This window comes from Parus major, chromosome 3, assembly GCF_001522545.3.
Source record: "Parus major isolate Abel chromosome 3, Parus_major1.1, whole genome shotgun sequence".
NCBI classification, from domain to species: domain Eukaryota; kingdom Metazoa; phylum Chordata; class Aves; order Passeriformes; family Paridae; genus Parus; species Parus major.
The window spans coordinates 66,292,703-66,318,518 of NC_031770.1; the positions used below are offsets into that span (position 1 = coordinate 66,292,703).

Here is a 25,816-nt window from a genome sequence, read left to right on the forward strand (position 1 = left end):
GAGTCTTGTTAAAGCCTGTTGGGTTTTTGTCCACCACATTCTCCACCAGTAATCTAACACTGAAGTTACAGCATGGAAGAGTACATGTGATTGTGCATTACCTGTGCTTCCCTGGAGACAAGAAACAGATCGTGCAGATCAGTATTTTTACCCTACCTTGAAAATTACCCTTCTCTGACTGAAAGCATTTAGATAAAACATAATAATTAAAATATTTCTCTTTGGGAACATGGAAAATGTTTACAGCAATATCTATTTTTGGGTTTTCTTGCTGAATCTAGAATTCTTCTGATACAGAGTCTTATATATGCCCTAGCTATAATACTCCGTGGTTCTTATTTCTACAGTACTAGGTAAGAGATCAGTATTTTTCTTCTTTAGAAAATGAGATTTTCATTTAATTTTAAATGATGAGGATATCATTCCACAGACTATTTTATTGGACATCTGGCAAAAAAGAAGGTAACATTGACAAGGGTGACATAGTGCCTAGCTTCTCTTAAGGTAGTAAGAGCCACTTACAAAGAACCATCAGAGCCTTATTCAGGGACCTCAATTCCAGCCTTGACCTGAAGCTTGCAGTTTCTTTCCAGCAAGAGGCCTCTGAGAGGTTAGCACTGCCATGAGAAAATATGGCTTTAGGTGGAATTTCAGATGTCCGAATATGGTCCTTAGGAGCTCAGAGAATCAGATACACAAAAGCCAGTTGGAGATTGGGATGCAGACCTGTAAAACAATTGGAACTGGGAAATAGGACTGTGCCTTAAACTTGGTCATCTTTAGCAGCAGCTCCAGAACAGGACTTTGGGAGACTTTCTTAGTACTTCTGTTCTGTGGGAAGTCCTTCTTTAGGCACCTTAGTCCAAAGCTGAAGACAAGATATCATTCATGTGCCCAATAGCAAAAGCATAGGCTCCCTGAGGGGCTCTATAGCCCCCAGTATTAATGGCCCAGATAAATTAGGCTGGGGTAGATAATCTGAGAAACACAACTTGCTGTAGACACCAAATGTTCCCAGAAGAAGCAATAAATCTCTTAAATATATGAAATAAAAAGACCTGACTAATATATGTGGGGGCTTTCCTGTAAAATTCTCTTTTTCGTGGGCTTCTAGTTTCCACCACAGAATTTGCTAAACAGGCAGAGGCAACGTAAATTTTTAAATGTACAAGTGTTCTACAAAGCTATTGCTGAAGGAGGTATTTGGCCACCTCAGTATTGAAAGGAATGAACCCATTTCTCTTTCAGCCTGAAGCAGACAGAGTGCTACACTGATCTACACCCCAGAGCACAAATATGCTGTACAAGAAGTTGTTCCTCCATCCATCTTAATCCCATGGGATGTTCCTGGCACTAACCAGCATGGCCACTCAGGTCCACTAGCAATGGCAGTCCTCTGCTGCCAGCAGGACAGGCTTTAGCAAGGGCTGGTCAGTGAAACTCAAGGCTATTCCTATCCAAAACTTCCCCAGTTTGTCATGACAGACAATGACATTTGCTGAAGTTCAAAAGGTCTTGCAGAAAGCCTCCAAGGTCCAAGCAGTGGATGCAGATGAGGTGCGCCAGAGAAAACAAGCCAACACCTATGGGGACAGGGTGACCTGGAAAGGTCCCTCCTTTCAGTTGTTATGGTGGCATACTGCTTGAGCAACCTTAATTGCCTCTTAATGAAGGTTTATTTTGATGGGTGAAGCAGGAGTGAACATGATTGTTGAATTTTTTAAGAGAGACTGGAAAAACAGGCTACAATCAAATTCCTGTCATTAGTTAATGAGAACAGGACAAGTAATGAGGTTAAAGCAGCAACAGAGAAAAAAATTAGCCTACCAGGAGAGCTCATTTGCAGAGTTACAGAGAGGTGGATTTGTGTAAACTGTGCAAACATTTTAGTAAAAAAAATAGAGGTTTAGACTAAATACATTTGCAATGAAGATGGTTCCCAGGACTGCAAGTTTGAGATGCAGGTTGGACTAAATTCCCTCTTTCTTTAATCTAGGTCTCTACCCATTTTACTTTATGCACATCATTCTCCTGTCCTTGAATGACCCAAGAAAAACTACAGAAGTTTTTTGGGCTATTTTATGACCCAGCTTTACTCTTTTGTTTCCATGATCATCCCCTCTCAATCCTCTGGGACTGCAATCTGTCTTGCCTGCAGAAAGAATTTAATAAGAACCAAATTTTGATATTAGTTGCATCTATTCAGCCCCAATCTAATAAACAGCATTATGTGAGTGAAATGGTAATTAGATAACACAGCTGAGGTTAAGTGTGAAGGGAATAGTTCAGTCCCTCTTATGGCTCCTAAGGCTCAGGTTCTCCTTTATGGCTACATACCAAACAATATTATACTCCCAATGGAATGGAGAGGGTGGTAATCTTCCCTGGGATGCGGGGTTGGAGCTTTTTTGGCTGCTGGGTGGGGAATGCAGTGGCTTGGCAGCATGGAGCCAACGCAGCACCAGTTTCAGGCTCACAACTTGTGCGAATATCAGCAAACTTATCCCTTAAGCTCCCAAGTTTGAGAGGATCTATTTCAACAAAAAGAAAGTCAGAGCAGAAGTGCATGCAAGGATGAAAATAATATCTGAAGGGAGAAGAGATTATGAGCAGGTAAAGGTGCTTGAATACGTGAGAGTCTCTATGATGCTTTTCCTTGTATTCTTGTATTAGTTTGATCCTGTGCAGGGCTCACCTGAGCGGTAAGGCACAGTCACCGGCACCAAAGGAATTAAGACATTCCTTAGCATTGCCCCCTCAGAGACATCCACAGCAATGAAATGTAACAAAAGGCAGAAAATCAGGTTGCTCTGTCGGGTGGATCAAGGAAAGGTGGACTACTCATAGGGTTTTAAGGAGATGCAGGCTTTACTTATGCACAGAACAACTGCAAAGACAGGACCCATTCCCTCTTGAGGTGTTAGGCAGGAGAAACCAGAGAACCTCATTTCCATCACAGTAGTATTGCACAACGAACAGGGCAGAGGCCTCTCCTCCCCTTTGTTGGGCATTGTGTTAAAGCCATCAGTTTAACAGCTGCAGGGGACACACACGAAGGACAACCTCAAGCCATCTTTGCAGACAGACACTCACGCCAGCCAACATGCTGCATTCATAAAGCTACCAGCAGGAAACCAGCCCAGCAAACGCTCCACCATGGGGAAAGGAGGTCACTTCCAACTTCCAGGGAGGGAACAAGCAACAGAGAGGTTGTGTCATACCTGCATGCAACAGGTTCTGTGATAGTAGGCAGTAGGCTCTGAAATGCCCAAAAAACAATTCCAAGTCCCCTTGATACTAGAAAGTCTCTACAAGCCAGCTACATCTGTGTTTTCTTCTTTAACCATACAAATTCTAGGGTATTACACTTCATCTTTCAAGTCTTTTTCAGACACATCTCCATGTAAGAAGGCTTGCCCAGGGACCACACACACACACTTTATCCCCACAGTACTACAGACTTACTAGTTCTTGTATTATAGATGAACACCCAGATGGTACATTATTTTTAAAGTTTTCTTATGAAGACTGCAAGCAGTTGTCATGAAAGTCTAGTCTTCTTCCTCTGGAAAGGCAGATTTAATTTGTGGCTGCTTCCTCTTAGTTTAAATGACAAAGACAGGATCTTGGTAGCAGCTGGGAATAAATACTTAAAGACTTAATTACTTTCCCCTTCTCTGACCAAATGACTACCTAAAGCCAGCTGCAATGGAGGTAGTCCTGTGATAGCGTGCTGCTGGGTGTAGTTTTCAGGTCAAGAAAAATTGTCTAAATTAATTTAAAAAAAAACTAAAAAGGTAGGAAATCAGAAAATAGTAATATGTGGTCCTTTTTCTTTTTTTGATTGAGCTCTTGATAAAGAATCTGTAGTAGAATTAGAGTATTTCCAAAAAAAAAAAAAAAAATAAAAAAGGAAAGTTTGTTTAGGTACAATTTAAGATGCCTTGCTTACTGTTTGATATTTATGAATATTTCTATCCAATTTTCCTGGACAAATCACAGTTATGAGGAGCAGTGGTCCTGACATGCAGGATTTGTGCAAGAAGCATGTATGGGGTGTCTCTGTGGACTCTGTGCATGTGCTTTTTGGAGGCAGCACATGTGGTTTTGTGCACAAAATTCTGGCTATCAATACAGCAGTGCCTACCTGACAGGGACTAAGTGACTGGGTTACTGCATTCTCCTTCCTGGCTGTGGGCAGTCAGGGGGGATGGTGATGCTATTGGAATCCTTTGTATTTTAGGTGCTTTGAGGAAGGAGCAGGAGGGAGCCAAGCAATTGGAAGGAGCTGTCCTTTCTCACTGTCCATTCTCTCCATGCAAGAGATTGTTTCTTCTTCTCTGGGCAGAAGGGGAAGACAAATCTTCTGGGACCAAAGATGAGCTTAACCTCATCACTTGAAAGGATGGTGGAGCAGGGCAAGTAGCAATGCTTACTTTGTATGCTATGCGTAGATTGAGGCAGGAAGAACTTCCCTACAGGCATCTTTTTATTAGGAAAATCAAGATATAACACTCTTGCCTGGTCATTAAGAAAAGGCCAAGCTTGAAATCTGTCATGTCATTAATTTAAAAGGTAAGCTAAACACTAAAAGAAATGAGCTTTGGGAGGCCCTCACACTGCACATATACACTAATAATGAGATGCCAGTTTCAGGCAGAATGTTTCCAGTTGTTACATTTCAGCTCCCCTTTTTTAAAAGCTTTTCTCCCTTACAAGGAAAACAGACTGAGAAGATTTTGTGACTGCCTGATGAATTTTCAACACTGTCTTGGAAGGAAGAAAATTAAATCTGCAATTCCATTATTTGTATGAAGAAAAACTGTACGGAGTGTTGAAAACTGTCGGAGTCGTCTTCTCTTAAAATCTTTGGAGATTTTTTTCTTCCTGTGGGCTGAACTCAAAGATACCCATTAGTGTGACTGGAGCAGTTAAGGAAGAAAGGTAAAACGGATGTCTTTGGGCTCCTCCTTGTTTTGGGCCACCGGAGGCAAGTTCTGAGTGAGGCTGGTAGCTTTGAAGTGGCTGGTTGCAACTCCCGCCTGCCTTTGTCACACTGGCTCTGTTGAGGGTGTGGAGAGGAAGGAGCAAAAGGAATCCTCCCTGACCAGAGGATGGATCTGCTGAAGGCCAAGACAGCTTGATGCTGGGCAGTGACAGAAATCTTCTATAATGCATGGTAACATCTGGCCCATGTCATCTTTTTCTGGTTCAGCTGATTTTTTTTATTTTTTTTCATATGAAAATACTAAAAACAGACCCAAAGCCTCCATAATTGAGGCTCTAGCAATTGTTTCTTTTTATTATTATTATTTGAGAAAACCTTTATAAGTCCCTTTAGATTTTGCAGCTCATGGATTATAAATCTTCTCTTCAAAGTAGATGAATGCAGCTTTCTGGCACTGGGAGCTGTCACATCTCCTGCAGGAAGGTAGACAGCTTCAAGCTGTAGAATTGCAACAGCCAAAGAAAGGATTTGCTTCTCTTTCCTTTCTAGGTCACACAATATGAAGAAAAGGACAAGCTGTCTTTATATTGTCCCTCAAAAACATATTTCTGTGCTATCCTTTCTACCTATTCCCATTTAGTTGAATGAACAGAGCAATGGTAGGAGCAGCTCAGACCTTGCCTTGTTCTATTTCTTTTACACTGAGCACTTCACATGTTGCCTGCAGAGCTCTTGTAGGTGTTACAGGTGTCTACAGTCACTTTCTCCAGCCCACTTGTAAGGCTGGATTAAGTGGGAAAATTATCCCTAGATACTTGGTATCTAGGGAGGAAGGACAGGGGTGGAAAGAGGGGTATTTTGAGGGCAGAGCACCATAGCTTTGCTATGAGGAGGGCTCACCCTGTCAGAGATTCCCAACATATTCCCTTTGCAGCTGGCAAGTTGTGGGAGTGCCTGTAGTGCTGCAGGCACTGGTGGGAGAGACTGCAGCTTCCTGAATGCTGGCAGTGTGTTCCTCTACTTCGAAGCAGATGAACCAGTAGCCCTAAGGAGCAAAGGAGCTCATGGGTATGGAGGTCAAATGAAGGGTGCTTAGAGGACCACTGTAGGATGTAAAGCTCTTCACTTCCTGGGTTCTGACTGCTTTCATCTCCAGGAGCAGAGTGCCCTGTCTGTGTTTTTATAGCCTGTAATAACAGATGCTTTTTAATGAGAGCATGGACAGACAGCCTATTGTCTGGGTTTGTTCCTCAGAACTCCATGGTGGGAAGGGCTATTGGCACTTGCCTTTGTTTACTCTGTTTCTAAGGATGTGTGGTCCTTAGAAGGATGGGGGCCTTGCTGTCTTCCAGGTGTTCCAATGGGCCAAGCCAGAACATAGCCTGTTCGTGTTATGTTTGCTTTTCTCAGAGTAACCCAGCTATGCCATGGCCTGGGAAGGACCTCCATTGCATTTAACCTGAATGGACTCCAGGGGTATTCAAATGGCCCCAATAAACAAGGGTAGCCTATCTGAAAATATTTCCTGGTTGTGAACATTGGAATGTAGGCTGAGACTAGTTAGAAAGCCTGGCTTGTGCATACATATTTTCTCTTCTTTTAGTGTCCCAGTGGGGAAGACAGTCCCTGAAAGGCTATGAAGCATGGACTAGCTTTCAGAGCTTACTCCTTGCCAGCAGCCTCTCTGTGTGAGGCCAATAAAATTTGTTTGCACTTGACAACAATAGAGTATTTTTGCGTTTCACAGTGTGTCTCCTCGGGACTAACTGCTGTTTGGGAAGGCCCTTAAGTCTATCCCTCCCTTTTATCCCATGCAGATTGAAGAGACCACCCTTTCATGCCCTGCCTCTAGAACATGGTCACTTGCTGTAAACATTGGCTTACGAACTGGGTGGAGTTGCTTCCGAGCACTGACCTAGGAGGGGTCAAAGGAGGGATAAAAGCTGGGGATATGGAACTTGTCTCTGAAGTCAAATAACTCATGGGTGAAGGGCAGTCTTTGAGGAGGCATTGAGCTGTGGTAGGAATGGGAGACAACTAGCTGTTCTTCCTGTGGGGCTAGGAACAGATCATCCAGTACAATCCACTCATGCTCACCCCTTTATCCCCACATCACCCATCCATGGGCCAAAGGAAGAAGGTTGATCACTTAGGGAGGAGGAAGGGCAAAGAGGCATTTGAGCCACATGCAGCCATGCTGGGTCAGAAAGCAGTGCTCTGTTCTTCAGGCCTAGTGCTCACCTTGACACTGGGACATGCCTTTTGCTTTTTGAAATGCTCAGCCCCAGGTTGATCCCCTCACATCTGGAGGGCACTGTGGTCCCAGGAGCACTGCTAACCCCAAGTGCCCAGGAGGCTGGGTCTGCCCTGTTCTTTAGTACAGCAAAGGCTTTTCCACCAGGCCAGTGATCCTACTGAGAGGGGTCAGGCACTAAGCATTGCAAAAGGTTTTTTCTCTCCTTCTCTGTGGGTAACAGGGAAACTCTGGGATCCTTCTTTTTTTTCTCTCCAGCCTTATGAGATGTGTGGGGTGTTAAAAAAATCAGGATAGTAGGCCAGGGATTGTGCATGGGACTGCTAGCCTACTGCAAATAGAAAGGGGCAGAGACTTTCTAAAGAATGATGTGGCGAGCTGTGGGCTGCTGTTTTTCCTAGGGCAACCCAAATACTGTGCAGGGGAGGGTCTTGTGTGTGGCAGTCAAAGATGCTCTATGAATTTGTGAGAAAAGCTCATTTGTGGGGATGTAACACCCTTGCTGGCACAGCAATCCAGTGAGCAGCTGGGCACACCCCACTGTGAGGGGGAGACAAGCCCTGCAGCAGCCAGGGCTTCCTCACCTGCTGACAATGGCTCTTCTTTTGCTCACAGGATCTTCCAAACCTCTCACCAACTCCTTTTGTTGTGCAGAGCACATCTGCTACCAAGCCCTTATGGAATAAAATACTGGTTCTGAGAAAGATAATTATTGCAAGTGTTATGATCCAGAAAAATTTTTCTATTTACTCAGATCTACATTGCTTAAATTATTTTGAAAGAAAATGACAGTGACTCTATTTCAAAAATGGTCAGAGTGTGTTATATTTAATACAGTTGCCTAAAATACTACACAGAATACTGCTGTGCAATAAAAAATAAATAATGTGAATAGTTATATCTTCCTCAACCGTAGCAGCTGGATCTTTTTTTTTTTTAATCCTAGGAGTTTGATTTGCCCAGTTCTTGTAAGGGACAATTAAATTTAATGATCTACACTTCAAAAAATGACCTGTGATTTTGAGAATTTTAATTTAATGGTTTCCCTGCTTGAAATATGTCTGAAGTGTTTTATTGTTTAAAGTAATTGTGTTTAGTGGTTTTTGAAAGTTGAAATGGAAACATCTCCAGCAGACAGAGCCAGCTTTTCCCATATAAAAGGCCATACCACACTAGGGTAATACTATTCTAATAGGCATTTTCCTTTTGGTTAGAACACATATAACTAATTGCAAAAGGTGTTTTAGTGAATTTTTAAAGAGAAGACCACAAATTTTGGAGGAGAAATTATAATTTTAGTTGAAAGAGGACTAAAATCTGTTTCTGATGATACTTGCTAATTTGTACAATAGCATGACATGACATTTCCAATGCAGCTGTTTCACTTCCATGCTAGACAATTTGTATGGTCAGTTTTGTGAAAAATAGAAGTTTAGTGAGGTTTTCTGGATAATTTATAATCTGATGGAGGTTTTTCATAATTTAAAATTGCTGACAACATAGAAAACCTGAAGGGGTAAAGGAAAAAAATCAGCAGAAACTATCTTATGTCTTGTGGTTTTCTTTGTACAGACATATTCCATAGCAGTTCATATACTTATTTAATTTTGTAAAGGAATATTAGTTTGAAAGGGCTTTGGCTGCCTGTTACTGATAAATCAACTTTTCTGAATGCTCAAAGACTCTTTTAGAGCTTAGAAATGGTTTATTATCCGAACAAGTTAATGGAGAGCAACTAGTCTGTCCATTAATTATATCATTAGTTGCATTTAAGTCAGTATTGACCAGCACAGTGAAGTAGAGGAGAGCTAGCTCTTGCTCCTGTCACATGAAGTATCTCTGTGTGCTGGTACTGAAGTCACTTAGACAGGCCCCATGAAACAAACATGTAGAATCTGGGTTTGCCAGTGGGCAAAATTGAAGCCTTGCTGTTTATTTCAGGCCATCATTGCAAAATCTGAGTAAAGCACAGCTAGATAAAATCAATTAGTGCACAAAATATTTTTATGCTAGGGATTTAGTGTAATGCTTTCTTGTATAAAAATTGTGATTCATTCCATTATTTAATGCCCTTAATGGGTATTCCTTAACAAGGGACATCCTTATACATTCTATTTTATGAAATTTGGTAAGTATAGGCAACATTCACTCTTGACAGCTGTAGATCAAATTACAAGCAAGCCACAGAGAATGTTTCTGCAGAGGGAACCCTTACTCCCCTACTGGGCTTCCATGAAAGACTTGGCCAAAATCCAGCTGACTTTGCTCCCCAACTGCAAGGAGCCAGACTGCATTACACTGCTGGCAGCCCTCAGCATCCCTGAGGAGGTTTTTCTGAGCAGAGTCCAAGAGCAGTCACCATCCAGGGCTGCACAGTCTGGTGTACAGCTGGGGGAGCCTTGTGCTGTAACTCATGGATGGGGTGGTAGCCAGGAGAAGACCCATCCAGGGCAGCTGGAGCCTCACATCCTCCAGCCACCAGTGCAGCTCCTGCAGTACGTGTTGGTGCTGGTGTGGCTGTGGGTGTCTTCACATCCTTGCCTGTCTGCTCGTGACTGTCCCCATGGGCTGGGGGAACATTTGCCACAGGTGCTGCCTACAACACCGTCCTCATGGTTACACAACATCAGAGGCACCGGCCTGCTCAGGGTGCAGGACCCTGGGCACTTGCATCCCCCCTCAACCCTTCCTGAAAGCATTGAGACTGATGCAAGGGTGCATCCCCATCTCACATTCCTCAGTAGAGAGGAAAAGTTTGCTTCATACAGGTAAAGCTCTGCTCTCTCCATGGACTCTATAACTCAAGTGGTAAAACCAGCAACCCAGCAATACAGCACACAGGGCACATTTATAAATAAAACTTTTATTGGGTACAAATGATAAGACTCTAGTCATGATTCTAATGGACTTTTATGCACCAGTGGTGTGGCAAATGCCTTTACCAATTTCTGCTCTGACATTTTTCCGACATATATTATCATATACAATTACCATCCTTCACCAAAATGTTCGCAGCCATGTTTAATCCTGGTTTTCAAAGTTATGGCTGATGTTAGTTTGTGCCACATGCCAATAGTCATTTCCTGCAAAACAAATGGGGTTTTATGTCTATATCTGTGAGAGACAGTTAATGGTTAATGACTTAAACAACAGACCAAAAAGGAGGTACCTGGGCATTCCCACCTGAACCTGAACAAATATAAACCGAGTGGACCCTGTGTTTTTTGGGCTTCTTTCACTGGATCTAGACTGTAACCATCACTTTGATAAAGCTGGGACCCCCCACAGCAAAGAAGACCAGAAGAAGAAGACCAAATCGATACTGCCAGGATACACAGAGTGGTGATATTTTTCTCTACTTAATCTGTCCCTCTGTCACTCTCTTTCCTTCTCCCCTTGGACCCCTTTTCCTATTTCTAGACCCCTTTTCCTATTTCTTTCTCTCTCTCTCCCTCTCTACATCTCATTTACTGTTAAATAAAAATCCATACTATTGAATTCACCATATGGTCTTGTTTGCACCTTAATTTGGGCAGAGAAATCTCTCTAGTAATTTTAATAACTGAGTCTTAACTATATAGTAGAAGTGGTGTTTCTTTAAAGGCCAGGTGGAACATCTCAGAGTCAAGTAGTAAGCTTGCTGATACTGCCCTTTAAAAGATCCATTGGTTTCAGTGATTTACTCTTCCTTAACAATGTGCCCAAGATGGCTGCTATTAAAAATCCCTACTCATGACTGTTTAGGTAAAGTTCAGCGCCAACTTTCATTTTAACTTCAACTTAGCAGCTCTCGTTAATTTCTCACATTCTTCTGGGACTTGGGATTTCCATATTTGGTTTTACTCTTGGATTACATCAGACAAGTTTGAACAAAATTCTTTCAGCTAAATTAATGGGGAAAAAATATATTCCATATGTTGTTATCGAAATCTTCTGTAGCTGTTTAAGTCAAAAATGGCAAGCCAGAAATCTTTATGTTGGCTTGCAATATAGCCTTTTCAAGAAAACACTCTTAGGTTGAAGAAAATTGGTTAAGCAATTTTAAATCAACTTGTCATTTTTTTTCTGTGTATTCTCTAGACCTCTTTCATTTTCTCCTCTCCGTTTTTCTTAATTTAGTTTTTAAACCCTTGTTTAAAATTAGTTTGCCAGAGATTCATTTACTAAGTATATCTTTAATGACATCTCAGTTATGGATACATTTGTCAAGAACCCCAACTGCTAAGACCAATGGAGTTGAAAAAGACAAAATACTTCAGTATATCTGTATATAGCTGGGTGTCAGCTTTCTTTCCAAGTTTGTACCAGTTTAAGCATCAGACCTTATGATCTTACTTAGGTCAGAACAATGACAATGTTTGCATGTGTATGGTCAGACTGTTTCTTGCTTTTTTTTTTTTTTTTATCCTAAGAAGATTAACAACATACAAAACCTAGACTAAAAAGAGTAGCTGACAAGTACACACTTAAAAACCAGAAAACCACAGAGGCTGAGGTTCCTACAACAGTACTAAGACTTCACACCCTCTTTATGTTCTTATAAAGCTTACAACACACTTTGACAAAAGCCCGTGTTTAGAGAAAGATTAAGCCTTTAAACTCAACTACTTAAATCTAGAAAAAAGTATGTCTCAAGGTAGTTCATTCTCTGGTCTACTAAGTATCTAATAATTTGGAGTGCACTGGGATGTCCGCAGTGAGAGAAATACTAAACTCTCCCTTTCCTACTCCTTCCCTCCTGCAAGAATGAATACACTGGAGAGCAGAGGAAGGACTTTTCTGTGAGATGGGTATTCAAATCTCTTCAGCCAGGCATGGAAGCTTGCCAGCAGTTCCCAAGAGTATGCTAGCCCTCAGCTATTGTAAAAATAAGTACATAAAAACATATGTCAAAAATCCCTCACATCCTTCCTTTCCCCCCCTTTGCTGTGTTTGCCCCTGGCTAAACAGGGCAGCTAGGAGCAGGGCACTGGAATGTCTTTCCCAGGTAGTTAACTTTCTACAGACATTATAAAGGGACTCTAGACATCAAATCCACGTGTGAAGTCAAGGAATCCTGTTATTCCCCCTGTTACGGGGAGAACTACAATGCAGAGAGATTAAACTCCAAATTTCTAAATGGCTTGCTGCTGTATTCCTCATTCTTGTGTAAAAATCTTAAATACCTAAGGACTGACTGTTCCTATTTGGTTTGGTTAGAGTGGCAAATATTCAAACAATCTGAAAAACACCCCTCACAGAACACTTCTAAATCACTGGAGTAATATTTGTTGTTGAGGTTGTATGGCAAACCAGCATCAGTGACAGCAGAAGAGCACATTTCCCTGGGACTCAAGTTCAGTGCTTTGAGCACACAAAGCACTGTCTCTTACTCATTCCTCCTATGTTACCTGAATTATAGGGATGTAAGAGACATCAACCTCATTCTGCTTTGTTCTGAGGAACACTGCATTACTCTTTTCTTTGCTGATCTACTTCATAAATAACCATGTCTGATGGTTACAGGCACAGGAGGGGTAGGTACTACTGAAACCCATGTGCTGGCTGTGGCACGTACCTTTACAGAGACCTTCATGTTTAGGATGAAATTCTTAAAGTTTCTATGAAAATTGTGTTTGTTATAAGAACTAAAGTTTTCATGTGCAACTTTATTTTTGACAGTCTCTCAACCTTAACTTTGTACTTCAAATTTCCTTGTTTTAAGAAGAAACTGGGCTCATAACAAACATCATTAAGTCAATTCCTGCACGTTATTTCAGTGAATAAATCAGAATTTTTGATACTTTAAAAAGGAAAAAAGGGGAAAAACAAGTTTGTTCAGAAATGTTGACACTGATAGGAGTCTGAGATCAGGGAATCTCAGTCTCCACCTAGAGCAGACCACAGTGATTACTGGAGTGATGGAAAACTACCACTCTCCCTGCTAGCACTTCAGGGATTAATGAAAATACATGCATAGGAGAAGGAGCCTGAATTTCCCTTGAAATAAGCCCAGTCACACTCAGAGAACAGTGTTAAAGTGTGTGTATTAGAAGAAAACATAAAATGAAGTAGTGTGTGTCCAGGGTAGACAGAATAAAGAAAATAAAATAGTGATGAGACACCAAACAAAATGCAGCCTTAAACCCACAGTATTTTCAAATCTGCTTAGTACAGTGGGGTAAGCAAAGTGATTGCAGGCTCTGTTTATATGTATATGTGTTTTATATACACACACTATATTACATGCTGTGTATACAGGAAAGTGGCTGTGGACTTTGCAAATGTGGATTTGAATTTAGCACCTGAAGATCAGACCAAAAAGGAAGACTTAGTGAAGACTGATGAGCATTTCTCTTTGTTTAAAAGTAATTTCTTATTAATCTGTGCTGTGGGGCAGCATACTACAGACATGTTTGCCATTGTGTACAGCAACACTCTACAACACCTGTAACATGTTTGCTGCAGGTCCACCATAGATTATAATATATATCTATACTTGCAGACATGTAAACTGCCAAATTTAGCAGACTGTCTTTATAGCTTCGGTCACCACAAAAAAATTCACGTGGTTTAATGGCAGATGCTAAAATACAGGGACACTCCAGCTGGAAAACTAGTTCCTTTTTATGAAACCACAATGGCAATACTTCAGTGCTGTTTTGCTTTCAGTTTTTCTATATAGCCTATAGATTTTAAGGAAGACAGTACACAGGATTTACACAGAAAAGAGTTGGGTTTGTGTGCTACACACAAGGAGAAGTTTGGCGGGCTAGGAGTTTAGTTTGCTTTTTCATCACATGAAAGTTTATTATAAAGTGAAATCAGTTCTCCGTGCCAGCTGGAGGGAGAACCAAAAATAATTAGTATAGTTTGTGAGAAAGAGGATTTTACTTAGGTGTTAGGAAAGGATTTCTGACTGCAAGTCTAATTCAAAGGGCTAACAGGTTACACAGTAGGAAAGTTGTGGAAAGCCCTGTGGAGATTTGAGGTTAGAACAGATAATCTGAAAGGTACAATCTGTCTTTATCCTGTTTTAATGCCAGTGATGGTCAAATTGTTTAGCTTAAGCTCCCTTCCCTACCTCTATATCTTTGCTTTATAATTTTAATTCAATGTAGTGATTTTCAAAAGGTCTTGAGAGATCAGGGAAAACTTCGTCCTGTGCTTCAGTAAAAGTAGTACAGGAAAGGGAGGGTACAATAACCGTTGTCCAGAATTTATCTCATGAGATACATATGTATAAACATCCAACTAAATAAAAAAACACATGCACTAAACAGAGCCACATATTATTCTTAATGCAGTTATCAGTAAGGTCTCTAAGCAAAAACATATTTTGGAAATAAATCAATAATTTTTAATATTAATTAATTAATTATATTAATAATATGATATTTCATTACATGTTAATTAAATATTGAGTCTAAGATGTAGACTCTATTGAGTTAGGTATTATACAATCATAAGAAACATTAGAACTGTCCTTAAAGTGTATCTTTCTCAAAAGATGCTCAAAACAACCCTGTTGGGACCTTGCCATTGCACTCAACAGAGGACTAATGCTTGAGTGATATTTCCTGTGAACCACCTTGACCCTGGGATTCCTGTTGCCTGTGTAGTCCCCATTTTCTGTTTCTGAATTAAATTTCTTTTCCTTAAGCACAGTCCTTTGTTGAACTTCTGCTTGATTTTTGGACTGTCTCTCTCACATGTATTCTGAGCTCCCTTTTATGTGCATTTCAAGTCCTCCCAATACAGTAGTAAACCATTGACTGTTATACATTGAAGTTATTTTTTTAGCTGACTTTTCTCAACACCTATTTTCCTAGTTCCTATTTCCATGGTTGTGTTTATGAGAATGTTGCACAGGAGATCATCAAACATATTACTGAAGTCAACATCTATTCCAGTGCCTAACTCCCACTGAACTACTAAACTGGATATACAGTCTGAAGAGATAACAACATGGAATTGACATGGTTTTAATTTGTGAAGCCGATCTTCACTACTTCTAATAATTTTATCCACCTAAAAATACATTTTCTCTAGTGTATTTTCAGATGTCTTTGTTAGCTGCTTCATCTGTAACTCCCCTAGTCCTTCCTTCATTGTGTTGTGGTTGCACTCAACACACATCTCTCTGTCCTTCTGCCAGTCCCTCTCTTGTTGTTTTTACATTCCTCAATCTTGTTTTTTCTCATTCCTTTATATTTTTTACGCAAATTCTTTGTGAAACCATACCTAAAACAGGTATTGGATTTATCCTTCTCTAGTTTTCCAGACTATCCTATTTCTTTTTCTTGTCAAAAGCTCTCACTAATGACTCAGAAATTGTTCAGCTAATTCCTAAAGCTGTGTGAAATCCTTTGACTACTACTCTTTAATGTTATTCTCTTAACTACTTTTTCCCCCTTGGCATGTTGTAGAGAGAGTTTTCCAAGTTTAACACTCTCAGTAGCAACAAATGCTCGATGTCCCAGTGGTTATGTTGGCTAAAACAATTTTAAGGAAATTCCCTCCCATAGCTCTCCCATGTGGCTAGCAATACAGAGACTATAAATATAGCCAAACCACAAGCATTTTTACCACTTTAGCTGATTTATGCAACATGATGGTGAAAATGTCGTCAGGCAATCCCTGCACTACCATTCCTGTCTGTGTTAGAGGAAAAGCTGGTGAAGTTTTTAAACTTGTGATTTTCAGATAAGTACCTCTGATAACTTTGGCAATAATGTTCTAGAAAACACAGTGAACACAATCAATTTTACAAACCAGTGAGGCTACTTTTTCCAATGCCATGTGAAAAAAAAAATATGAAATCATAAACATGTTTTTTCTTCTATTTAATGAACATATACACATCCATTTCATCTGCTGGTCCATGAGGACTCACAGCATTCCAGATGATGGATGTGAACCAATTTTCCAGTAGTTCCATTCTAAGTCAACTGGAATACATACATTTTCTTCCTGTATCTGTAGTTTTGAAATACAATTTGGATAGAGAACTTCTTACTAAAATTCTCGGGAATCACAAATTATAATGGGAAAATTCAGATCAAAATACTTTCTTAATAGAAAAGAAAATCTATTAAGAGTCTTTGTTTCTTTACTTTAACATACCAATATTTAATCATGCTGGAGGATAGCTTTTGATAAAGATTTAATAGCCCCCCGAAAGAAAAATCGTATCTCTAAATGCAAATATTCTACCTGAAAAAGGCACCTTCCCTCCTTTCCAAAACCCACAGTTACTGGAAATTGCTGCCAGTGCTCAGAACAGACACTTGAAAGAATATTTTAGTTTCAGTACATGAAAACGGCCTCGAAGTGTCACTAGAGAGCTATCGATAATTTGTTTCAAGCTACATTTCAAGGCTTTGGGGCTGCTTGATCTTTTCACTCAAGAGCCACTTCTAATTTAATCTTTGTTATTGCTTGCATTGCCCATCAATATGTGAGGCCGTGTTTCAGTATCACAGTTCTATTTTTATGAAAGCAAAGAGCATGAAGTGAAAAAAGAAACTTGCAAATAATAAATCTTTGTGGGGGGGCTGGGAAAAAAAAAAGGAAGTTGGTAATTTATTCCCTCTCCCTTCATAATCTTGACCAAGACAAATAGAAATGTGATTCTAACAATGGTAGGAAGTGAAGCAGCCTAACCTTTCTGCATTTAGCCTGGAAGCTTTTTCAAAGTAGAGACTGTCTCTCATAGATGTTTACACACAGTGCCTGGCACAAACAAGACTCATATTTAATCTTGGCCTTTAGAGCCCATATCACAGTATAAATATTTCCTAGTAGTAGTAGTAGTCTTACAGAAATGAACCTTTGTTTACACTGCTGTTCAGAAGCCATCCCCAGCCGTGCTCCTCCTGCGGGACCCATTGCAGATGTTATCTGCTATCTGATTGCCTTTAATATGGCAGACTCACATGTAAGGAAGGCTGCAGTGTGGAAGTTTTTAAATGTCCAGTTTTACTTGCAAACGGTGCATTTCTTACACCAGTGTTGCTTCACTCAAATGCTTCTAGGAAGGTCTGGTGTTCAGCACCCTTTTAAGGTCTCACTGCAAACTTGTGTGGCTTCTCTGAAGAGTTACACTCTCACCCTATCTTTGTCACAGAAGATGAACAGTGTATTATTTCTCCTAAAATCCTCAAGAACAACTCAGCACTTCCATCTTCTGTATCTCTGTGACAAAGCCACACAGAATGTCTCTCCAGTAATTGCTTTTGTAGTTAAACCTGACACACCTGCTATGAAGCATTTAGGAGTAGGGAAACTGCAGAAGTATTGGTTTGTTCCTGCTTCTATATATCCACAGATTACTAAACTAATGACCATCATAACATGTATGCAATAACAAGAAGATGCAAGTCAAGGCCTTAAAACCTCTTTAATTTGATTAGATTTGATTTGCACTCAGATTTAAGTAGAGAACAGTTGGCTTTGAATCTCTCTGTTTTTTAAAGTTGATAGTCCTATTATAACTTCACTTGAAAGGTATTTTCCCCTTTTTTCTTCTCTTTGGCCTGATTTATAATAACAGCAGAAGCTTCATGATCTTGAAATGGCAATTTTCTGTGCAGGCAACACAAAGGCAAAAGATTCACCAGGTTAACAGAGCATTCAGTGGATAGCAATGATGACCAAGTACATTGAAAATAGCAAACTTTTCTGATAACTTATCCAGAGGAGCTTGCAAATACACTTCTGCATCACCACTTTGATGTATAAGCTTGTTAAGCATTAGAAAGACTCTATGTGATGGAGGCAGAGGAAAAGCCAGGACTGATGAACCTTCAGGGTACAAACTTTCAGATAAATAACAATGAGGCTAAGTTTCCAGCAACGTTTCATTTTTGTCATTTGTAACGGCAACACGTGAAAGTGCTCCTGTCCATTTTGCCAGTATGGTCCTGTGTGTCTTCAGCCTCTTAATTCAGGCAAACACAGTACTTTCTGGTACCTTACCTGCACATCATTTCTTGTGGTTCCTAGGTGGATGCTGCATAGAATAATCAAATGTATTTCTCTTATCATTAGCAACATCTATGGGGGAATTTCAGAAGTGCATTGCATAATTTAAACTTTGGGAAGCACTGATTTTGGCCCCATTTTAGTGTCACCAAGATACATAAAAAGGAAGTTATCTAATTTAGCATACATTTGACATTGTTTCTCTTTGTGAACATTAACTTGTAAAATTGTTAAACTGCAGAATAAAATCTCATGACAATTTTCAAATATACATGTATAAAAACATCCAGGAGAAAGAATTTGGAGAAATTTTGGAATTATTCTCACTCCACTGCTTTTAATTATCTTCCTGGATATTTATTAGAAAGCAAAAACTTATGTAGGATATGCAAAAATAGTACTGATGGAAAAACAGAATAGATCATGTTCCTTCCTGTGTTCTGAGTACCAGTCCATGCTTTCTGTCATTTTGTTTAATTACCATATTTGCTTCCTAGTCTCCTCAGACGAGGTAAGTCCTCTGAGCTGCATCTGCCAAATTCACTTTAACAGACTCCTAAACTGCAATGGAGGACTTGTGAGTGGCCTAATGATTCATTCCTGAAAAATGAAACCTTCACCAATCAATTTTGGACTTGGTTTCATTGGAGGTGTTTGAAAGGAACATAGATCTGCACTCCAGTGGAAACAGCGTCTCTCATAAGTAAATTATCATTTTTAAAGACAGAAAGGAGGTACTTTAAACCTATGATAGTATTGCTTCAGGGGGCTAGAAAAAGCAGTTTCTTCCTTTAGTTCATAAAGCTTGGTGATTGGTTTCTTTTTTTCTCTTGGTCCCCTTTGCCTTTCCTGTCTACAGGCTTTAACTGGTTTAAAATGGTTCTTCTCCAGCAAGAATGAATAGGTTTTTCTTTCTTTGAACAGCAGGTCACACTTGTAAGTAAGCATGGCTTATTGTGTCATCAAATTAATTTTAAATACTCAGGTGGTCCTCTATACCAAACTTCAGAGAAATAATTATGCTAGTATAAGCTAGAAAGGATTTTTTTGCAGCTATTAAGGCTACTCAGCAAGAACAACTTACCTAACCAACAGATCCATAGGTATTTTTCTCTTTTTTTAGAAATTAAGGTGTGAACTTCAGGAGAAAGAGTCTAGTTTGTACTGTATCTAGAAAGAAATATCTTGTCACTACAGTCTCTGCAAAAGGCAACTATCAAATACTTTATTACCAACAGTATCAGCTGTGGTGTTGGAAAATACCCCAGAAGGTGGCATTGCTTGGCACAAAACATTTCCTCTCCAGCACTCTTCTATCACAGGTTATCACATACATGGCCACAGGAACTATCTTAAGAATCTCCTAGAATATTTGCTCCTTGAATACTCCTGGAATATTTGCTACTTGGTGATAAAAATGCATACACTGCCAGTAATATTTCCTTGTACTTGCAGGTCTAAAATCAGAATGGTGTAAGGTGAAAAAAAATCCTCAAAACAAACCCCTCCCCCCTTTTTAATTGAATAATGTCTTTGATATTTTATCTAAATTCATCATATCTTTCAGAATTAATATTCCATGTATCTTGTTTGTGTCTTTCTAATTGCAAATATTAATGTCTTGTTTCACCTAGAACCTTGATAGTCCTGTTTTGGATAAGCATGCCTTCCTGCAGCAAAGACTGAGGACAAGGATGTGTAAAATATTACTTGTAACTGTCCCCAAAACTTCTAAACACTCTAAAAACATTAATTTAAACTTTATGTCCCCTCCACCAGGTAACATTATAGATATCCTAAAAATGAGGCATTCTGAATCTCAATTGTTTTGTATAAATACCACTTGCTTTTGTATAAAAAGTGTACTCAACAATACAGCCCAAATTTACATATTTCTAGCTGTGTACTACATTCACAGGGCAATACTTTGGTCACCCTTCTGTTTAGGGATAATTGCTATTTGATCCCATTGCTAACCCTCCTCTGATCTTCCCAACAGGCAGTGTTCCCACTCCAGAGCAATCTCAACAGTAATCCTAGTAAAGGCATCATGAAACACGCTGCTACCTCTTCCATTTCTCAATCCTCAAACAAGCAACAGGTCTTAAAATCTCACCACCACACTGTCTCTCCTTAGGGCAAGCCGGTACCCAGGCTTTCAGTAACCTCACACTTCTTTGCAGCACCACATTAGGCTCCCTCATCCGAGTGGCAGGATGCTGCCTGCTGTGCTTGCCTTTGCCCTGCCCCACTCATGGCAATGCCAATAGCTCCTGCTCACAGTTATCTGAGGAGCTCACATTTCTAAGGAGAGCAAATTAATCCCACTGTCTACATCATGTTATAAACAATATACCATTTTCACTTGCTTCTTACTTCAGGAAATAAAGGACCTGCTTTATTCTATCTCGGTGACCTGAGCATGGTAAAAAAAAAATAAAGTCCTAAGCTAGAATCAGGATTATTTCAACTAAGCAACATCATTATGAAAAACACATCTCACCTCAGTCTCTCAAAATAAACAAACACTGAAACCAGTCCAATACCACCAGTGATGACCTTCTACTATGCTTTCACTATACAGAATAGCATAAAGACCGAATTCACAGGACTAGTTTCGCAGGAAGCCATTAACCAACATTATAGTTTCAGACTAGAATGTGTATTACTCTCAATTTTTTTAAAGGCAATATTAAAGGACTTGTAAATTAGAAAAACTCGAACAATCAAAGCAGATGAAAACCTTCAACTTTTATCTGATCATCTGCAAGTGAAGTTCAAGAGTTAGCTGCTTCAAACCGTATTGTAGAACAAAAAAGATTCTTCAAACATCGACAGCATCATAATAAAGGAGTAAAATACATATGCAACACTTGCATCTAATACAACCAACGGGAGTTTTTAGATATGGCAGAAGTTGATACAAGACTTGACTTGTATCCAAGGACTGTGGACACAAGCAACAAAGTGACAGCAGAAGACAAAGCCTGGACTCTGCTTCTCTCACCCATCCCACCTTTCCCTTTTCCTGCCTTGGCTCCTTGCCTGAAGGCAAAGTCTCTACAGTTTGACTTTAATAAGTATCAGGACCAGATACAGAACTCAAGCACTTGAAGTCTGAGTCACCTTGACTTGGAAAGTCTGAAATGTAGTTTAGTTATTGCCAAGATAGGCATGAGATCTAAAGCACTTTTGTACAACCAAGGTTGCATTTTTGAACAAGGAAAGCTGTTGTCTCAGTGTAAGTAAATAAACAGAAGAGGTAAATCTCTAGAGCCCCCAGTCAGGCAAAATTAGATTCCAGTGTAAGTTTTACCTAAAAATATGACATTGTTTCAGCACAACAGAAATGACCCTGTTCACAGCAATAATAGTATTTAGCTTAAAAAGAACCACAATATAGGAAAAATTGGTTTGAAATCAGACATCTTGAATTCACATATGCTCTGAGAGAATTTGCTGAAATTACAATACTTATTTTAACTAGCAATTTCATTGAGGCAACCAATGCAATAAAAAAAAGTATAAAGTTTTCTCAGTAAGAAGATGAACCACCTGACCAGTTCACACTCAGCCCCTTCATTTTCCTTGTACATAAAAAAGGATATTCCACAATTCCACAGAAATGACTACTCAGTCCCTTGGGGACCCAGGGAGGAAAGATGCTCCTGCACAATTCTCTGTCAGGAGGTAGCAGTTCAAAACTCCTCCATTTCCATGATTCCAAGCCCTTTGTTGACGTTCTGTCTTCTTAAACCACACAGTGGAAAACTGGCATCATCAAATCTCACCCGACTGCTGGGACAGGAAGAGCAGACTGTGCAATTGGTGTTCTTAAGATGCACTTTCGAAACTCTACCAGCGTTAGGACTTAAAAACATAAGTCAAGCCACAGAATGACAAAGCCCCAAGCCAAAAGTCCATCTGCCAGGGGCAGGAGCAATTCTGCACTCCCAGGAATAGGAAGTGCTTCAGAAACCACCAGCTAACTGAGGAAAAAGCCATGAAAGCTTGAGAGGTTAAGAAAAATCTGAAAAAGAACTTTACTAGCAATTATTTTCTTCATATTTACATATACAATTTGCCAAAAAAAAAAAGGAAAAAAAAAAAAAGAAAAAAAGAAATCCAGACTTCTCTTTAAGAATCCTTGGATTTAAATATATATATTTATTAAAAAGAGACATTGACTCTATGGTCAAGACATTATGCGTCTCAGAACAGGTTTTTACAGCCATGTTATAAAAACCCCTTAGCAAAGCAGTTACGCACTAGACTTCAAACACATGTACTCCAAGAATGACACTGGTGTGGAGGATCTTGTTTTACATCCATTTATTTTTGTCCCTCAGCAATTATAGCATAGTTTCAATACATTTCTAAAGTTATAGAGAAATACCAGGGCAACTAGAGTACATACAAGCCAAAGTTAAAATGGTAGACAGCTGAATTAAAAATCAAAAAACCAAAAAAACCCAAAGAAAACAAAAAGTATGCATTCAGCAGGAAATCTACTATACTTCATTCAGTTTAGGCTTTGTTCTTTAGGGAACAAGGTGCTAACGTGCCATTTTCTCATAAAATGAATCATAATTGCTTCCAAAGAGTTTCTGCTGAAAATGGTGGAAGCAAATAAGTGTAACACTAAACTTTCTCCTATAAACTTAGAAGCAACACTTTCTTGAATCAATTTCCACCCTCCAAACACCACTGCTGCTTTTCTTACATGAACTCACTGTTTTATTAAGGCATAATTGCCCTGAGCAATATGCTGGAAATTAGCCAAAAAAGCCTAACAATTAGAGGCAAGCACCATGTAATTTTTTTAATTTTTTTTTTTATTGACAAATTTTGAAATCTGTTTTGAAACTCACCTGTACTTGGGAGTAGCACTTGAGGAAAAAAAGAAAATATTGCTTTTAATTACTTTAAGTAGAATGGCAGTGTTAGTTTCCCCCTTCTCCTTCCAGGCTAAAGTTTTCAAGACAATCATCAAGGTACCAAAACAGGACCAGCATACCATGACCTAAGTGGGACATCTGTTCAAGAGCTTAATTTTTAAGCAACTCAGCATAAAAAATTCAATGCCCCACCCTAAGCAATTCAAATAAAATCTTATTTTCCTCAAGAGGCAAGACCCTCATATGCTGGATACCTCTGGTCTTAAAAGCAAGATGGAGCCTGGACAGGAGAATCATACACTATACATGCTCAGACTGCCTTCCAGTCTTCTTTTTTTAAAGCCAGAAAAAGCCTACAAATTACCTGGTGCACTGCACACTTTCTCTGTAAAATGCACAATATTACAGAGTCCAAGATCCAGGAAGGTACTTTTCAAAGCTAGTGCTAACAGCACACATGACTGTCTCTGTACAAATTTAGGCAATACTGGCTAGTCCCTTTAAGCTACCAGAGTATCCATAAAAGAAAGACAACCAAATTATACATTTTATTCACATTTATTTTTCGCTTTTAGTGTGCTCACAGAAAATTAGAACACCTTAAGCAGGAGTTTAATAGCAATTTTTGTAAGCAAAGTTACATTCCATCTCTAAGTCAAATTGGTCAAAGCTTCTCCAGTATTTACAAAAACATGATAGACAAGATGCTACACAAAAAAAAAAAAAAAAACCAAAAAAAAAACCATTGCATCTGAAGAGTTTTCCTTTATTTTCAAAGACAACTGGAAAAGAAAGCATTGTCTGCTGTAATCAAAAACATACCACAGTATAAACAGTAACCATTCCACTTATCACAGCTTGGTTGAGTTTAAAATTTGTGTTTAAAAGGTCCAAGATGACTGCAGTTTTACAAAAATGGGCAGGGTGGAAAGAGTTGCAAACTTCATGTGCTTCTGGATATCAAGATTTGTTTTTTTTATACAATAGTCACAGTTAAAAACACCCTGCTGGTAATACATAATTACACTTTATTAAGGTCATAAACCAGCAATAAACAATAAAGCCTATACAACTTGTATTTCTACTTAATCACTGACTGATACAGCTAACATGAGATAAGTGAAAAGTTCCTATGGTTTAAATGAATTTCTAAGACTATGATCTCTTTATCTGGGTATTGATTTTTATTTTTTATTTTTTTTTCCTTTTTCCTTTCCTTCTTAATCAAGACTTGTAGTGTTGTAAACCTTATAGAACATCTGCCTCACAAAATACATCGTAATAACTTTCTTTTAAAAAAAAGACTAACCCCTTACATCATTTCTGGCGGGGCGCGCTCCCGGCAAGGGCTGCGCGCCCCTGGTTCCCCACTGCGGCCCCTGTCACTTCATTTGATATCCCTTATTGACCCACCCATCTCCTTCATATATGGGCATGTCCATAGACCGATCGGCAAAAGTTTTATAATATGAAGAGAGTTGCAAAGTATGAAATTAAAAAATAAACTAACAAAAAAAAATCCAAACAAAAAAACCCAAAAAACAAAATATAACGGAAAAAAAACCCGAACCAACCAAAACAAAACATTAATACTGATGAAAAAAAAAAAAACCCAAAAAAACCAAAATATAGAGGATGGGAGAGGAAGGCGGAGGGGAGCCCCCCTCCGCCCGTTGGAATGGCGGCAACACATAACGATTTGAGATGGGAGCTGCGGGGGGAGAGAAAAAAAAGAAACGAGACATCTTTTAAATCAATCCCTGGTTGTAGACAAGTTCTCCGAGACCAGTACCTGGCACCACTCCAAAAACAAACAGGGGGGAAGAAAAGTCCGTCGGCGAGGGGCGGCGGCGGCGCTTACTACTCCGCCGACTCGGCGGCGGGTCCCTCGGGACTGCTCTCGGCGGGGGGCTCCTGCCGCGCCGGCTCCTCCGCGGGGGCCGCCTCCTGCTCGCCGCTGCCCGCCTCGCTCGTGGCGGCGCCGGCGCCCGCCGCCTCCTCCGCCGCCTTCGCCTTCCCCTCGGCTGCCTGCTGTGGCGGCTGCTGCTCCTCGGCCGCCGCCGATGCCGGGGCCTCTTCTCCCGCCGCCTTCTCGGGGGCGGCCTCGTCCGATTTGGCCTCCTGCGAGTCCCCCGCCTCCTCCTTGGCCGCCTCGGCGCTGCCGGCCGCGCACGCCTCCTCGGCGGCCGCCTTGCCCTCCTCGCTGCCCGCCGCCTCAGGGGCCGCCGCCTCCTCCTTCCCGCCCTCCGCCGCCGCGGCGGCGGCGCCGCCTTCGCCCTCGGCCCCCTCGCCGGCCTCCTTCTTGTTCTTCTTGAAGGAGAAGCCGCTGAGCTTAAAGGACTTCTTGAAGGAAAAGCGCTTCTTTTTTTTTTTCGGGGTCTCACTGCTGGACGAGGGGGTCGCGCCCTCCTCAGTCTTGGGGGAGGACTCGCCCTCCGCCGGGGAGGCCGGCTCGGTGCTCTCCGCCTCTCCCGCCTCCTTCTCGGAGGCGGGTTCCGACGAGGCCGCCTCCTCCTTGCCCGTCTCCTCGGCGGGCGCGCTGCCGTTCGCCTGCACCTCCTCCTTGCCCGCCTCCGCCGCCGCGGGGGAGGCGTCGCCGTTCACCTTCAGGTGGCCGTTCTCCTGCAAGACAAGGACCAGCGTTACCGGCGGTGCCCGTAGGGGGGTCGCGGGGTGCCGCCGCCGCCCTCCCCTCCCGCCGGCCTCGCCTCGCCGCTTCCCGCGGTTCGGAGCCCCGCGCTCTGGCCGGGC

General features: G+C 40.7%; 1 protein-coding gene across 2 annotated transcripts in view; it reads right to left on the reverse strand.

Annotated features, from left to right (window-relative positions):
• Positions 1-22,482: 22,482 nt before the first annotated feature.
• MARCKS (myristoylated alanine rich protein kinase C substrate) overlaps positions 22,483-25,816 on the reverse strand; it is a 5,035-nt gene continuing 1,701 nt past the window's right edge. For both annotated transcript variants that reach the window (XM_015623254.3, XM_015623253.3), the window contains one exon: positions 22,483-25,687. In XM_015623254.3, coding sequence (XP_015478740.1) covers positions 24,926-25,687 — 762 coding nt within the window. In that variant the 3' untranslated portion in view covers positions 22,483-24,925. The remainder of the gene's footprint in view (positions 25,688-25,816) is intronic.